The sequence below is a fragment of the Manis javanica genome, chromosome 11 (assembly GCF_040802235.1).
Source record: "Manis javanica isolate MJ-LG chromosome 11, MJ_LKY, whole genome shotgun sequence".
Lineage (NCBI taxonomy): Eukaryota > Metazoa > Chordata > Mammalia > Pholidota > Manidae > Manis > Manis javanica.
In genome coordinates this window covers 116762567-116776772 of record NC_133166.1, presented here as the reverse complement: position 1 = coordinate 116776772, position 14206 = coordinate 116762567, and the positions used below count along the sequence as shown (strand labels likewise).

Genomic DNA, 14206 nt, shown 5'->3' with positions numbered 1-14206 from the left:
AAGACAGTAGGATCCCTGTCTTCCTTGCTGCAGTAACCCAGGTTCAGAATACAGTGGCATTTAGAATGTGTCCCCTACGTGATGGCTGAATGAGGAACCTGCTGTTTTCTTTTTGCCCAAACAGGCATGATGGCCCTGCCTATGTGGACAACTGGGGGACCGCCAGGTGAAGTGGAACTGCAACCTGCTCTGGGTAGGGCGGAGATGGCGAGATGTCTGATGGCAAGCGCCCCTATGCCCTCCACTGCCCAGCTCTGTCAGAGGCAATGGGGGAAAGCACTGTACTTTAGGGCAAATGACCTGGATTTGAACCTGGGCTCTTCCCCACACCATCACTAGCTTTGTGATGTAGGATAAGTCAGTATATGATTTTCACAATTTATAAAACAGGCATAGCAATGCCTATCAAGGGATCCGGTGCCTTCACAGGGCAGCTATGGAATTGAAACATGACAGCAGACAAGGGGAAGGTGCCAAGTCCCCACGTATCCAGTGTCCCATGTGCACCTATGCACACAGACAGACACAGAACACATGAGGGTGGGTGGGTGAGGGGCCAGGTCCTTATCCCTAGATCTGCTGTGGTGCTGAGCTCAGGCTTAGCACCAGCAGCCATCTGTGAGTACTTCCCAAATGAATGAACAAGGAATGACAAGTGGATGGGCTGACGACCAAGAATAAGCTATGTCATTATGTGTGTGTGCAGGACAGATCCTGCCAAGACCCCCAGGAGCACCCCAAGAGGACCGCTGTCACACCCCAAACACACTAGGACAGATAGTATTGTCACACTTGGGGTCCTCCCCACAGTGTTGCTGAGCATACCGCATTGCCTTCCACTGTGTATCCTGGCCAGGGATGGAGCTCTCAGGGGCTCTGACCCCAGCCACCACCACCACCTCCAAACTCTCACTGGTGCCACCACTAGCTTCTCCAGACAGAGGGGTGTGGGTCAGAGGCAAGGACGGGAAAGGGACTAGGAGCATGGGGCGGGGTGGTTACCGAGGTTGACAGTGAGCTTCATCTGGCCGCCGTCCAGCTCGAGGCGCAGGGTGTCGGCTGACTCCCTGGAGGTGGTAGCCATCATGAGCCCGTACGCCCGCTGAGACATGAAGCGCAGAGACACGTCCTCTGCCTCCGTGTGCATGGCATTCGGCAGCATGATCTTCATGTACATGGAGCCATCGTAGCTCAGGACCGTGGCCTCTGCCCCAGGAGTGGGGGAAGAGGGAAGCGAGGGACAGGCAAAGACCAGGGAAGGGAGAGAGAAGACCGAGAGCATCATTACAGGGATGATGCCCAGGGCTGGTCCAGGAGGGGCACCCGAGGAGGAAGGGGGCACGGTGATGGGCAGCAGGGACACCAGGAATGAAGACTAGCCTCACCTCTCTCACAGACCCTCCCTAGAAAGCCGGTCCCGATGCAGTCACATACGAAGCGGTTCCAGCCCTCGCGGCAGACGCCCCCGTTTCGACACGGGGCAGATGCGCACTGCTTCAGGGTTTCCCGGGAGCAGAAAGGGGCGATGCCCACTGCACCCTGCGCCTCGGCCAGGCCCCGCAGGTCCCGGCTGCGCCCATCTATGAAGAGGTCCCGCACACAGCCCACGTAGCCAGCCCGCAGCGCCGCCGTCCACACCTCTGGGGGCAGGGGCAGGTCCCCGCGGCCCCCCTCGGGGAGGCCACCCAGGTACAGCTCACTCTCCAGATCCAGAATCTCGCTCTCCCCGTTGGCCAAGAACGGTGTGCTGCGGCTGTTCACGGAGATGGAGCCTGGGGACCAAGGAAGAACGGGCCTCAGTGGGGAGGGCAGAACGGAGACAACACAGGCCACCCGGCTCCCTGCAGCAGCCCTGGGCAGGAGGCTCGGCCTCACCTGCCTGACGCAGTACCACCTGCCTAAGGGCCCCAGGCTAGGAACTTGTGGAAGTCAGCCCCAGGCCAACTGCCGCATTCCGTGGGCCCCTGTCCAGATCCCTCCTTCTCCACCGGAGCAAGTCCTTGGAGGATGAACTGGCGGTGGACATGCCCAAGCGGGCTGGGCCATTCACAGGTCCCTCCTCTGGCCACTCCCTTAGACCAGGAGCCAGAGGCAGAGAACTCGAAGGAGGCTGATAGGTTTGAATCCAAAAGGTTTTTCCCCCCACTTACATTTACTGAGCATTTGTGGCTATGTGCTGGGCACTTAGCACCTTGTTATATACATTATACAATCAAATATTTGTTAGCACAGACATTTTATTACTGAGTCTCATAGTAATCCTGAAATGGGGTCATTACGATCCCATTTTGAAATGGCTGACAGAGACTGGAGAAGGGCCCAGAGCGCCCAGGTAGGTAAGGAGCCCCAGGTGGTGGGGCCCAGCGCCTGCTTCCTCCACCCAGCCCGGATCCCGTCTGCAGTTAGTGAACAAGATGGGCAGGCAGGTAAGCTCCTGGGGCCTGCATGACAGGATGGCAGCCAGACAGGGAGCTTCTGGGCTGTAAGACTTCCTTGGAAAGAGAGGCTGGTTATCTTAGAAAAAAGATTTGGGAGGTAGGGGCTTTAAAGCCTTCACTGAAATCTTAAGAAGCAGAAACATACATTAGAAACTTTGCTGTGTTTGTCATTTTTACTCTAAACTTTTTCCTCTGTCAAGTTTAGAACAATTCTTTGAAGAAAAATTAAAATGGCCGCCTATCTCCATGAAGTTAAAGAGAAATAAGGAGGGTCTGATCTATATTAGGCCTGACTGGGCAGAGATCTTGTTGGGGGTTCAGGGTGAAGGCCAAGATCAAAGTGTGAGCACGGGATGTGAAACTAAGGGAGCAAATGCAGGGCCTCTGCCACAGATGCAGCTCCTCATCTGGAGCACGTTCCCTCTGCCAAAAGCATTCCCTGAACCAGAGCGGCCACTTCCCCCATGCCCGATTTCAATAACATGGCCCCTCCCTTGTTCTCCCCTGACACGGTCAGATGTCCCAGCATCCTGTTGATAAACTCACTCCCCAACCAGGCCTCCAAACATGAGCCCCCCGATCACCCACACCTCTATCTGCACCAGAATCCTCAGATGCCTGCTCTACCCACCTGCTGTGGGGCCTCTGCAACATGGGCACTGATGGACTCTCAGCAAATGAGCCAAATGTGGGAGAAGGAAGAGGGAGGGGAAGGAAGAGGTGGGAAAAGGGTGTTCAATGCATTCAACAAGTGGAAGCTGGAGTACAGGCCTTGCTCCAAGGTCACTCTAAAACATGGGAGTGGGACAACCCAGGTGTCCACTGACAGATGAATGGACAGACAAAATGTGGTATACACATAAAACATAATATTTACTAGCCATGAAAAGGAAGGAAATGCTGACACATGCTACAGCATGGATGAATCTTGAGAACATTATACTCAGTGCAATAAGCCAGACATAAAAGGACAACAGTTGTATGATCCCACTTATAAAAGGTGCCTAGAATTATCAAATCATAGAGACAGAAAGTAGAATGATGGTTGTCAGGGGCTGGGGGGAATAGGCAGTTAGTGTTTAATGGGGACAGAATTCCAGTTTGGGAAGACGAGATGTCTGGAGATGGCTGGTGGTGATGGTAGCACAACAATATGAATGTCCTTAATGACACTGGACTGTGTACTTAAAAATGGTAAAACTGGTATGTTTTATGTTATGTATAATTTACCAAATTAAAAAGAAAAAGAAACATGGAATTTGAAAGAGAGCTCTGTTGGAATGGAATAACAGCCCCAAGTCTGTGCTTGTGCACACGAATAAATGTGAGCCATCAGAAATGGTCAGAGCTGGTCAAGACAGGGACCCAAAGACTGGCCAGACCTGGTGCGTGGGCTCTGGAGACCTGCGTGAGGCGGAGACCACTCCTGGAAGCAGAAGGCCCCGGGTCTCTCTGCAAGGCCTGGGCAGATTTCCAACCTACAGAGTTACTGATCACCTGTCTGGAAACCCTAGGAGGCAAGTGCTCTGCAAAGACTCCTGGGAGCCATCACAAGACAAAACAGGGGTTGAACCCATTTACAATAAAGCCAAGGAAGGTGACATTTCTCGTGAAGAAGGGAAAGGAAGAAGATGCCGGGCCAGTAGAGACCTGCACTCCCAGGAGTCACAGTGCCTCCTTATTCCCCATGTGTGGGAGAAATGGTCACTTCACCCAGACTCAAAGGTCCAGCGAGGTGACAGCTGCGGAGCATGAAAATTTAGCTGACATTGATAAGTGCTTAAATTAGAGAATGTGTCAGTTCTCATTTACATCAATTTTTCCTCTTGTGTTCAACAAGATGGTAAAGAGTACAGAGGAGAGGTTCAGCAGAAAAAGAAGAAGGGACAGGGAGACTGACAAGGAAGAGTGGAGGAAAGGGCAGCTAGAAGCAGGAGCAGGTTTAGGAAAGAGCACCTCCTCAGCCCCAGAACTTTCTGTTCTGCAGCTTTATCACGCTAGAAACCTCACCAGGTGAGAGTGTCTGTGTCCCCCACCGGAGCTTGAGCCCCGTGACACAAAAGAGGATTAGTTCACAGCTGTCCCCTTCCCAGCACCTTGGACAGCGTCTGGCACACAGTAGGTGCTCCGTAAATATTTGTTGAGTTAATAAGAGAAAGTTGAGGGGACCTGGAAAGAAAAGAGGCAAGTCTGGGAAGTTTTTTATAAGGGGAACAGGATTCTACTCTCGTTAGGCGCTGGGCTAATGCTTCTGCAGGTGTTCTCTTACTTAACTCCTCCTGACAACCCCAGTGTAAGGACTCCTTTCAAAGATAAGAAAACTGAGACTTAAAAGCTTCAAAGAAGTGGACCCAAAGTCACACACACAATAACTGGGAGAGATGGAGTGTGAATCCAGATCTGACTGACTCCAAACACTGTGTTCATTCCACCAATGCACTGTGACAGGAGGGCCGGGCATGGTGAGGGGTTGGAGGGGTGACAACACAAGAGACCTGGAAGGATGTCAGGCAGGAGAGGAGTGGCCAGGGTGAGAGGGAGAGGGACCAGAGGCCTCCTGACCTTTACGCCCATCCCTCTGGAAGTCCACATGGCACCACTCGCCGTCGTTGACCTTGCGGCTAGATGCCCGCAGCTTGATGCCCCCAGAGCCCATGTCCAGCAGAAGGTAGAGGTAGCCATCCAACAGCTCCATGGCAAAGTAGTCAGCCCGCTGGGCAGAGCTGTGGCTTCCAGCCCCAGACCCAGCCCGCCGGCCCTGGCTAAAGAGCAGGAGCCCATTGGGCTCAGTGGTGCGGAAGTCTAGGGAAATGGAGCCCGTGCGCTTGGCACTCCAGCGGGGTAGGGCCACAAAGGCCTCAGGACTCTCAAAAGTCACAGGGTCCAGAGCAGCCACATCTTCACAGCGGAACGACAGGTCCCCCTGCAGCTTCATTTTGGGATCCCCTTCCTTTGCCAGGCGGGATAGTTCCAGCTTGAAGTCATTGTTCTTATAGACCACCTGCAGGGAGGGGCAGGGGCAGGGATGAAGGAGCAAACACAGCTTAGGGCCTGGCCATTCCTGCCCGGCGGCGGCCAGGACCATGGGACCCTTCCACCCAGCCCTGAGGGGGTCCCTGCTCAGCTCCCCGAGACCACTTGCTCCAGCCTCTGTTCTAGAGCTTCACCAGAAAGGCTGTGAACAAGCCCCTCCCTTGCCCCGCTCATGCTCTCCGGCCCAGCGCTAGCATGGCGCCCTCAGTGCTTGCCAAACTGCAGTTCGTAACAACGGCCAGACGATCACCACTAACATCTGGCTGACATTTTCCAATTGACACAGTATTTTAATTTACACTCTCCTCTGCTCCTCACACCCACCTTAAAAAGTAGGTACTGACTACTCATTCTCTAGATGAGGAAACCGGAATTAGGTCAGGGACTTGGCCAAGGTCACTGAGCTAGTGAGCAGAAGACCAGACCTCAGACACAGGTCTTTAGTCTGTACACCCAAAATCCTTTCCTCTGAGCCACAGCTGCCCTAGAAGGCATCTGAAAGGGTGAGCAACTCCTGAGGCTCAGGAAAGGGGAAAGAAGGCTCTTCATGCAATCAATGGGCCTCAGGTTTTGAAGAGGGAAGGTCTCCCACTGTGGGCTTGGAAGGAGCAGAGGAACCAGGCTGCTGGCCAGGTCAGACCAAATCACCCTCAAGACAGGGGTCAAAGGGTTCCTGGGCTGGCTCCAGCCCCTTCCTCGCCCTACTCACATCCTTGAGGCAGCCCATGAAGTTGTTGCTGACTGGCGAGCCTGGCAGGTCAGCTGTGTTGGGGCTGCCCCCTATGTAGAAGAAGTCATCAGAGCCCAGCATGGTGTAATCCTCCTGCGTGTAGCCTGTGGTGGTCAGGATCCCGTCCACCGAGATGGTCACCTGCCCAGCCCAGGGAGGGAGGGGGAGACAAGGAGACAACTGGCATCAACTCCCTGGGAAGAGCCACAGGCTGGGCGAGGGAGGGGCCAGGGGCAGTGGGGGAGGGGGACCCCCCATTTTTATGTCTGCTTGTCTCAGAGGAGGAACAGTGGGGGGAAGAGAGAGAGAGGAGGTGGGAAAGGAAGCAGCACAAGATTTGATGGTTTCAGGGTAGACGGAGGCCCGCCCCACGGCCCGCGGCTCGGCAGGCAGAGGTCTGATGAGTACTGAAGTGCTTGCCATGCAAAGCCCCAGGAAGCAGGTCCGTGGGAGTGGGGACCCAGGGCCCCACTATGGGGTGATGAAAATGGCGCCCACACTTCCTTCCTCATGAAGGTGCTTTCTGGACCCGCCTGGGATTTCAGAATGCCTCCGTAAGCAAGGCAGAGACACTGACCATCCTTGGATCTTGTGGCTCGACTCCTGTGGCTCTCCCTTGGGGCCCTGAGGAGCCCTTCCAGTCCTAGCCCAGCAGGAAGACGGAGGATGGCAAGGGTGTGCAGAGAACTCAGATACACCTAAGGAGCCTTGCGTCTTCCTGGAGGCTGCAGAAGGCCTTGCAGGCCTGATCCCCACCACTACAACCCCGACTCCAAAGGTCTCCACTACTCCTCACCCACTTCCTGAGTGTCTCTTTACTGCCTAGGTCCCCCTGAATTTGGGTCACTCTCTTGTCTCCCATGGAGGGGGCAGCCCTTTACCTATTCAACAGCCCACCTGCATTGTTTCACTGTCTTCCCCACTGGCACCACCATCATTACTCTAGGGAGTCAGGGCCAAGTTAGGGAACAGAGGAAGACAGGGCTGACCTCATTATACCTTGACCCTGGGCTGAAGAGTGAGGTGAGAAAGCAAGATGGGTAAGGATGGGGTATAGCTGGTGGTCCGAGGAGGTGAAAGGGGCTCAGCAGTGGCCTGAGGAAGGCAAATGGGACCTTGTTGGGGAGTGACAAGTGCAGGGGACTCTGGCTACCCCACCCCAAGCAAATGCCCAGCCAGCCCCTGAAAAAGCCATGGGAGCAGCCCCCAAAGGCTCCAGAGCCCCCGCAAGGTTATGGGGGAAGAGCCAACGGCTACAGGACCACCAGCCCCCACTCTAGGAAGGCTGCGGTTCAGGATGGCTAACTGGGAAAGCAGGCAGACTCCTGCAAGGGCCATCAGGAAGCCGGCTCACTCTGAACCCAACACTGAGCTTCCAGCCCCACTTCCCACTCCCCAGACGTGTTTTGGCACCCCCTTGTCAGATGAAGTCTGCAGATTGGGGCCTTCTAGTCACATCCGGTGACGTCCCCACCCACACCAGTCCATACACGCATGCCGCCAGCCGTCTTCCAGAGACTGGTCTCCAGGGTTCCATTGTCCCAGGGGTGGGGAGTGTGTGTTAGGAGAGCCTAAGGAACATGGGCAGAATGGGTGCAGGGGAAGCTTCTCCTGCAGGACCCTTGAGTGCCCACGGTGCTGGGCTGGGGCTTCACAGGGAGTGGGGCAGGGCTGAACAGAGCGAGGGCTGAAGGGGGCCCCTCCTGGGAGCCATCAAACCTTGTGCTGGGAAGGTAAAAGGGTGTCTTTGTGGGATGGGGCAGTTTGAGAACTTTTGAGTCTTGTTTTGAAGGGAGGACTGGTCATTATTGTTTATTTCTTCTTCCTTCCACCCCACCTGAGTCTGGGAAGTGGGGAACTGGGTAGAAAAGGGAAGGGTCAAAGTATTAGTCACAAAAACATGCAGACAAGATTAGAATGGGCAGAAGGGGGCTGGAGGAATGGAAGCAGAGGCCTGGGAGGAGTGGCGGGGTCAGAGTCTCCCTGAGGCAAACCCAGCTCCACCTTGTCCTCCGCCTCCACCCTGACCCTGCGCTGAGAGACCAAGAACTGGGCCGCTAATTGTACCTGAGCCTACACCTGGTCACCCCAATCAGACAGTCAGCTTCTGAAGGACAGGTACCTGGCCTGACGTGGCCCTGTAACCCCTGTAATACCAACACAGTCCAGGGGACACAGCATGGTCATTAAAGGCGAGCGTTAAGTTGCCTCATGACCCAGGGCCACGCTTGGCTCTTCCCGTGTCTGGTCTGTAAACCCAATGCCTTGGGGGTTTTGGTGGACAGAGCCTCAGTCCCCCACGACTGCCCTGATAGGGCAACTCCTGCTTCCATGCAGGTGGGGGGCACTCCCATCCCCAGAGCTCCCAGGAAGAGGCTCTTCTGGCCTCTGTCAGTAAGCTCAGCTTTCAGCCTTCCAGCCCACTGAGCTGCTCAGCAGGGTCCTCCCTCCCCAGGCCCAGAAGCCAGGAACCGCCTACTGGAATCTTCCTCCAGCCACGGGCTCTCTTTGGCCCAGTCCAGTTAGCAAGCTCCCCTGCCTTTGCTCTCTCAGAGTTAGAAGGACCTGACTGTGGGGACGGGGCCACCTCCCCCAACTCCCTTCTGGACTGGCTGTAAATCTGACCTTGCCCACCATGGCTGTGCAAACCACTGCCACGTGCTGTCCCCCATTGGAAAAGGGCTGCCTTAACCACCTCCTGTCCGCTCCCCAAGCTCACAGCTATGTTTTTAGGGCAGCCCTGGCCCAGGGGTGGAGGAGAAAGCAGGAGGAGGCAGGGCACTATAAGGAGGCCCACAGAGGAAGGGCTTGCGGGCTGGGAAACAGAGGGAGAACGGTGGGGGCGGGCACTGGGTGGAAAGGAAGCAAAGGGTTGGGGGAATGGAGAAGGTGGGGAAGGCGAGGAAGATGACAGATTAGTAAGACCCGACTGTTCCCTCAGACAAATCAAAGTCCAGACACAAAAATGGCAGGTTCGTTAGTAAAAGCAGGAAACAGGGGAATCATTCCCCCATCCCCCTCCACCCCAGGGGTTCATGGTGCCCCTGCCCCCCAGCCCCCCAGCACAGCTTCTGGAAGGGGTAGGGCCGGCGGGGAGGAGGGCAGAGGGCAGGGCAGCACAGAGCAGCCACTGCAGCTGGGACACATGCAGGTTAGAGCACGAGGTTGGGCGGGGGGCCAGGCCCAGCAGGAGAGTTGCGCAGCAGCCACAGGCGTGAAGGCATGCGGGGCCCGGGGGGGGGCGGGGGGGAAGAGCAGAGATGGAGGCGAAAGAGCTGTGGGGGTGCAGGAAGGAGCAGCTTCCTTCCAGCGTCGGGGCAGAGGAGCCACCACTCGGACAGACATTCATGGATTGGGAAGAAAAGGGAGGGGACATTAGATTCGGACCATCCTCACCAGAGGGCAATCCAGACACTCACTCCCACTGCCCATTCGCCACCGGTCACAGACCCAGACACACCTGCTCACACACCACACCCTACCGAAGGCAGTGGGATGAAGTCTGGATGGGCTTGTTTCCAGGCAGCAGCCTTTGCATCAGCAGGACTATGGCTACCACCCAAGGACACAGCCGCTTCTGCACCCAACCCACACCGACCCACTCAGCACAGGCCTGGCCCTGGGTGGACACTGAGGGGGCCAAGAGGAACGAGCCACGGCTCTGCCCTGGAAGGCCACAGCCAGCCAGGGAAGAAGGGATGGAGCACAGGGGACAGGAGCACAGCCCCCAGACCCCCTCTGCTCCTCAGGGGCGGGAAGGGTGGCTCTAGGTGGCTTCAAGGAGCAGCCCCCGGCCTTGGTGGGCTCTCGACCCTGCTGGCTCCACCTCTCTCCTGCTCTGCTGTGCTCGTCTCCCTGCAGGCAGGCTGGGAGGATGGGAAACCAGGTCCGTGCCCCCAGTGCCCCAGGAAGAAGGGCTGAGGGAGAAAGGAAGGCCCCTCTGGCATTGTCCAGGGCCTCTCACAGCCCCCTATGATCACAGGGTCACTGGACCCCTTGAGGAGGGGGACTTATTCTGGGGAGAATAGATTGAGGTCAGGTGTTTTTAAGTTGCGGACAGGCTGGATGGGCTTCAGGATTTATGAAGCCCTTGACACATTGTGACACTGTATCAATAGGCACTCTTTTCCTGTGAGAGTTCACTGCTCTCATCACCTCTCCTTGGGACTGACTGGGGCAGGAGGAGGGCATGAAGACCAGGGAAAGACTGCTGGGAAGGTCATACCGTTCTGCTATGTGTTCAAGTTTAGCCATCTTTTTGGGGTGGGGAGAAGTTAAAGAGAGAATTGGATTGAATTGCACAGGAAGACAACTAAGCCAGCAGTTATAGCCCTACAGCAAGTCCTGACATCTGGATTTGATAAAGTTTGGGAATAAAAGGGAAAGACTTCAGGTCAGAAATCTTGAATTCATGTTTAGCCTTTACCATTTTCCATAACAATCTCATTTGACTTCTCTGACTCTCATCTGTAAAAGGGGTTAGCAGTGTTTGTCACTTGCGCTTCTCCCAGGCTTGCTGTGAGGACCAAGTGAGGACTGCAGTGAGAGCACCAGGCCCTCCAAGAGCCAGCCGTGGGACCCCAGGCTTTCTCTAGGCCCCCGTTTTCCAGCCATCAAATGGGAGCTATCTCTGCCTGATGCCTGCCCCCTTGACATTCATCAAGTTTAAAGGATTCAAAATTGGGGTATATTTAGGAAAACCAAAGATGCCAGCGAATGTATAAAGAACTATTATTATTTTTACAAGAAAACTTCCATCAGCCTGACCGCACCTAACCCAAACCTCCCAACTGGTTGGCCTTTTTGGTCTGTATCCATCCTCTCCTGCAAGGAAAAATGCTCAAATAACAAGAAAAGAAGCCATATAAATGAGTTACTTAAAATAAATACAAAACCAACTGGAACCCAGGGAAGTAATGCCTGGGAATCAGAATAGATTTTGGTGCCCTATTCTTGGTCTGAAAGAGTTGATCCCTCGGATAGGTTTCTGAGGGTTTCTGAGGCTACTCAGGACACCAAGAGGCAACCATGCTCTGATCATCAGGCAGCGATCCCCACACTGGAAAGCATGGACTTTAGAGACAGAATTTAGCAAGAACTTTCCTTGCCAGGCCTGAAACCAGACAGCATTGTTTGCTTCTTAACCAATTTAACCAAGTCTCTCCATCTTTCCTCCTCCTCCCAGGCTCAAGTCCTGAGGCATTCTGGGGTTTCATCAGTTATTTTGGGACTGATTCCTAAGAAGGGATGATAGATAATAAGATCTCCAGTGGTGCCAGAGGTGTTATATTCTCCAGGGTTCTCTATGGGAAGGGAATCACTTCTTTACAAAACATCCCTGCCCTGGAAACACTGAGGTAATTGATTAACATTTCATAGTTTAATAACATTATAATTCCCTCTCTAGAGTCAGATGCTTTCACTTCCATTACATTTACTTGATCTTCACACACCCTGACACCCTGAAGTAGGGAATGCAGGTATGAGCCCATTCAGTACCTGAGAAACCTGAGCTTGAGCCCCAATTCAAGCGATCAGTTTTTAACTGAATTGAGACTAGAAGGAAGGTCTGCAGAGTCCTAGTTCTGGGATGGTAATCCCCAGGTGCTTTAGTGCACCACATGGGTTAATCTTGCCTCCGTTTAAAGTCACAGGTTGGCTGTCCAGTAACACTCTATAAAGAAAGAGTCCCAAATGCCCAGCTCCCAACAGGTACTCAATGGCCTCACCTGAGGGGTGGGCAGCAGCTAAGCAACTGGAGAAGAAAGCCTGTGGATGGGATGGTGCGGGACCACCACATTGCTCCACCTGAACACCAGGATGACTGGGAGTGGCCCAGGTGAGGCCTTAGACTGGGGAGGGTGGGATGACTGTGGCTGTGGACACTAGCTGGGGGTCAGGGCAGAGAAGAGGGCTACCGTGGGTCTGTGGTAAAAGCAGGACAGGCCAGTGGTGGCCTCAGAGGTAGAGCCTCCTGGGGAGTAGGGGAGTCACTCAGGTTGGGAGGCCCACTATCATGCTTCCCTCCTTGCCAGCCAGGCAGCTGCCCCAAGTAGTGCTGGCCCCATGGGAGCAGACACGTCAGTCTGCAGGGTCCCCAGCTTGGTGCTCAATCACTCTGCATTATTAATAGGCGATGACTAACCGCCTGCTGCTGCAGAGCCAGGATGGGGCTGGCAAGAGGGAATCCCAGGGGATGGTGCACAGCAGGGCCTGTGGGCACATACTTCACTGCAGGGTGAGGAGAGCAGCAAAGGGCCATCCCAGCTCCTTTCCTGCTCCTGCCTATCATGGCCCCCAGACTTAAGGGTCAGGCCCCCACCTCCCACCTCCACACAGAGCCCTCGCCAGGCTCAAACACACAGTCACACAGCCCCCTAGCTCACACCAGCGTTTACATGTGTAGTCACCCAGTAGAATCTCACAAACACACAGTACAGTCTCCCACTAACACCCCCTAAATGTCATACCAACATTTACATACAGTCACACCCACACACCAACACACACCAGCTGCATTTACACAGACACCCACACCAACAGTCACCGGACTGAGCCTAACCCAAACAGAGGAGCTTGGTGACAACTACCCTGACTTCACCCCTGCTAGGACTCCTCCTCTCACCCCCTCAATGGAAGGAAACCACCCTGGTCAGAGGCCATGCAGGACAGGCAGAGGGCAGAGAGGGGAGGGCAGATGGAGGGGAAGTAAGACAGTGTGAGACACAGTGTTAGTCAGAGCAGCAGAGCGGTGGGGGAAACTGGACGCTGTCCCTGGTAGGGGGAAAAGACCATTCATGCCATGCAAAATGTAGGGGGAGACAGAACCAGAAACCCTCAAGGCTGAGAAGTGAGGAAGGGGTGTCACCTCTTCCCTGGCAGCCAGGATAGGGCAGCCTTCAAACTGGTATACACTGGTGATTTGAAGGCTCTCTTGACTGGTCCCAGGTGGCTCTGCATCTGCCAAGGCCAGCACCCCTCTCTGGGGAACCTGCCCAGCTGGCTGCCACTGGAGGTCTCACCCCCCAACCCTCTCCCCAAACTTGAAGGGCCTGTTTAGGAGCTGACAGTGAGCAGAGCGTAGCATGTCATGGGATGGTGTTTTCCATGGATTTTCAGGAGACCAAGAAAGAAACTAAATCAGAGAGAAAAAAGGAAGGGGGTAAAAAGGAACAAAATAAAGCAATAATAGAAATAAGCAGCCTGGCATCGGGGCTGGTCTAACCAGAGCCGATGAACACGGGCCTTGCCCCCAGGTCTCTCTATCCAGAAATCTGAATTCAGAAGTCAGGGGATAGGGCAGGGACAGGCCAAATTCCTCCATTGTCATTTGTCTTTTGGATTTGAGCTTGGACCAAAAAATAAGGAAAGCTAAAGAGGAAAACTAAAAGAGAAAGAAGCAAAATCTAACGATTGTCCAGGACGCAAAAAAACAGTTGGAAGAGCAAAACAACCAAAACCAAACAGGGTGGGTGGGGAAGGAAACAAAAGAGGGAGAATCCAACAGGTAAAAAAACCCACGGCAAACCAAACGGTAAGACAATTAGAGTGATATCTACCAGATAATGCAGTTTGTTTACCATAGCGTGTCCAATCCCTGCGTGCTTCACCGGAGATGGGGGTGGGGCGGGGCGGGGCCAAAAAAACAACAAAGACAACAACAGAAGAACAGAACGAAAAGAAAAGAAAAATAAAATGACCAACTGTGAAACTCAAGGAAAGAGGAAAAATATATATCCATAGATATTTGGTTGTTTGTTCAGACCCTCCCACCCTAAGTTCAACTGAAGTACTTTGTTTAAAGAAAATCAAATTATAAATGGGAGGGAGAAATAAAACACACAAAACTTAAACCCCCTCTTTCCCGATCCCCACCTCTACCCCTCCTCGGATTCCTCTCCCCGCCCCACCCCCTCCCGGAAGGCCCGGCTGCGGCCAGGGGGGCAGCTCAAGACCTCGGTTAGTAGAGAAGAAAGCAGCAAAGGAACTGGACTAAGGAGGCAAA

General features: G+C 54.3%; 1 protein-coding gene across 26 annotated transcripts in view; it reads right to left on the bottom strand.

Annotated features, from left to right (window-relative positions):
- The window catches only part of NRXN2 (neurexin 2), a 103049-nt gene that overhangs the window by 50010 nt on the left and 38833 nt on the right, over nucleotides 1-14206 (bottom strand). For 14 of the 26 annotated variants that reach the window (XM_073217592.1, XM_017659184.3, XM_073217606.1 and 11 more), the window contains 5 exons: nucleotides 13761-13805; nucleotides 6181-6342; nucleotides 5001-5439; nucleotides 1386-1772; nucleotides 1003-1206 (listed from right to left, as the gene is read on the bottom strand). In XM_073217592.1, coding sequence (XP_073073693.1) covers nucleotides 1003-1206; nucleotides 1386-1772; nucleotides 5001-5439; nucleotides 6181-6342; nucleotides 13761-13805 — 1237 coding nt within the window. The remainder of the gene's footprint in view (nucleotides 1-1002; nucleotides 1207-1385; nucleotides 1773-5000; nucleotides 5440-6180; nucleotides 6343-13760; nucleotides 13806-14206) is intronic. The other 12 variants (XM_073217607.1, XM_036995333.2, XM_073217594.1 and 9 more) reach the window with 2 other exon arrangements.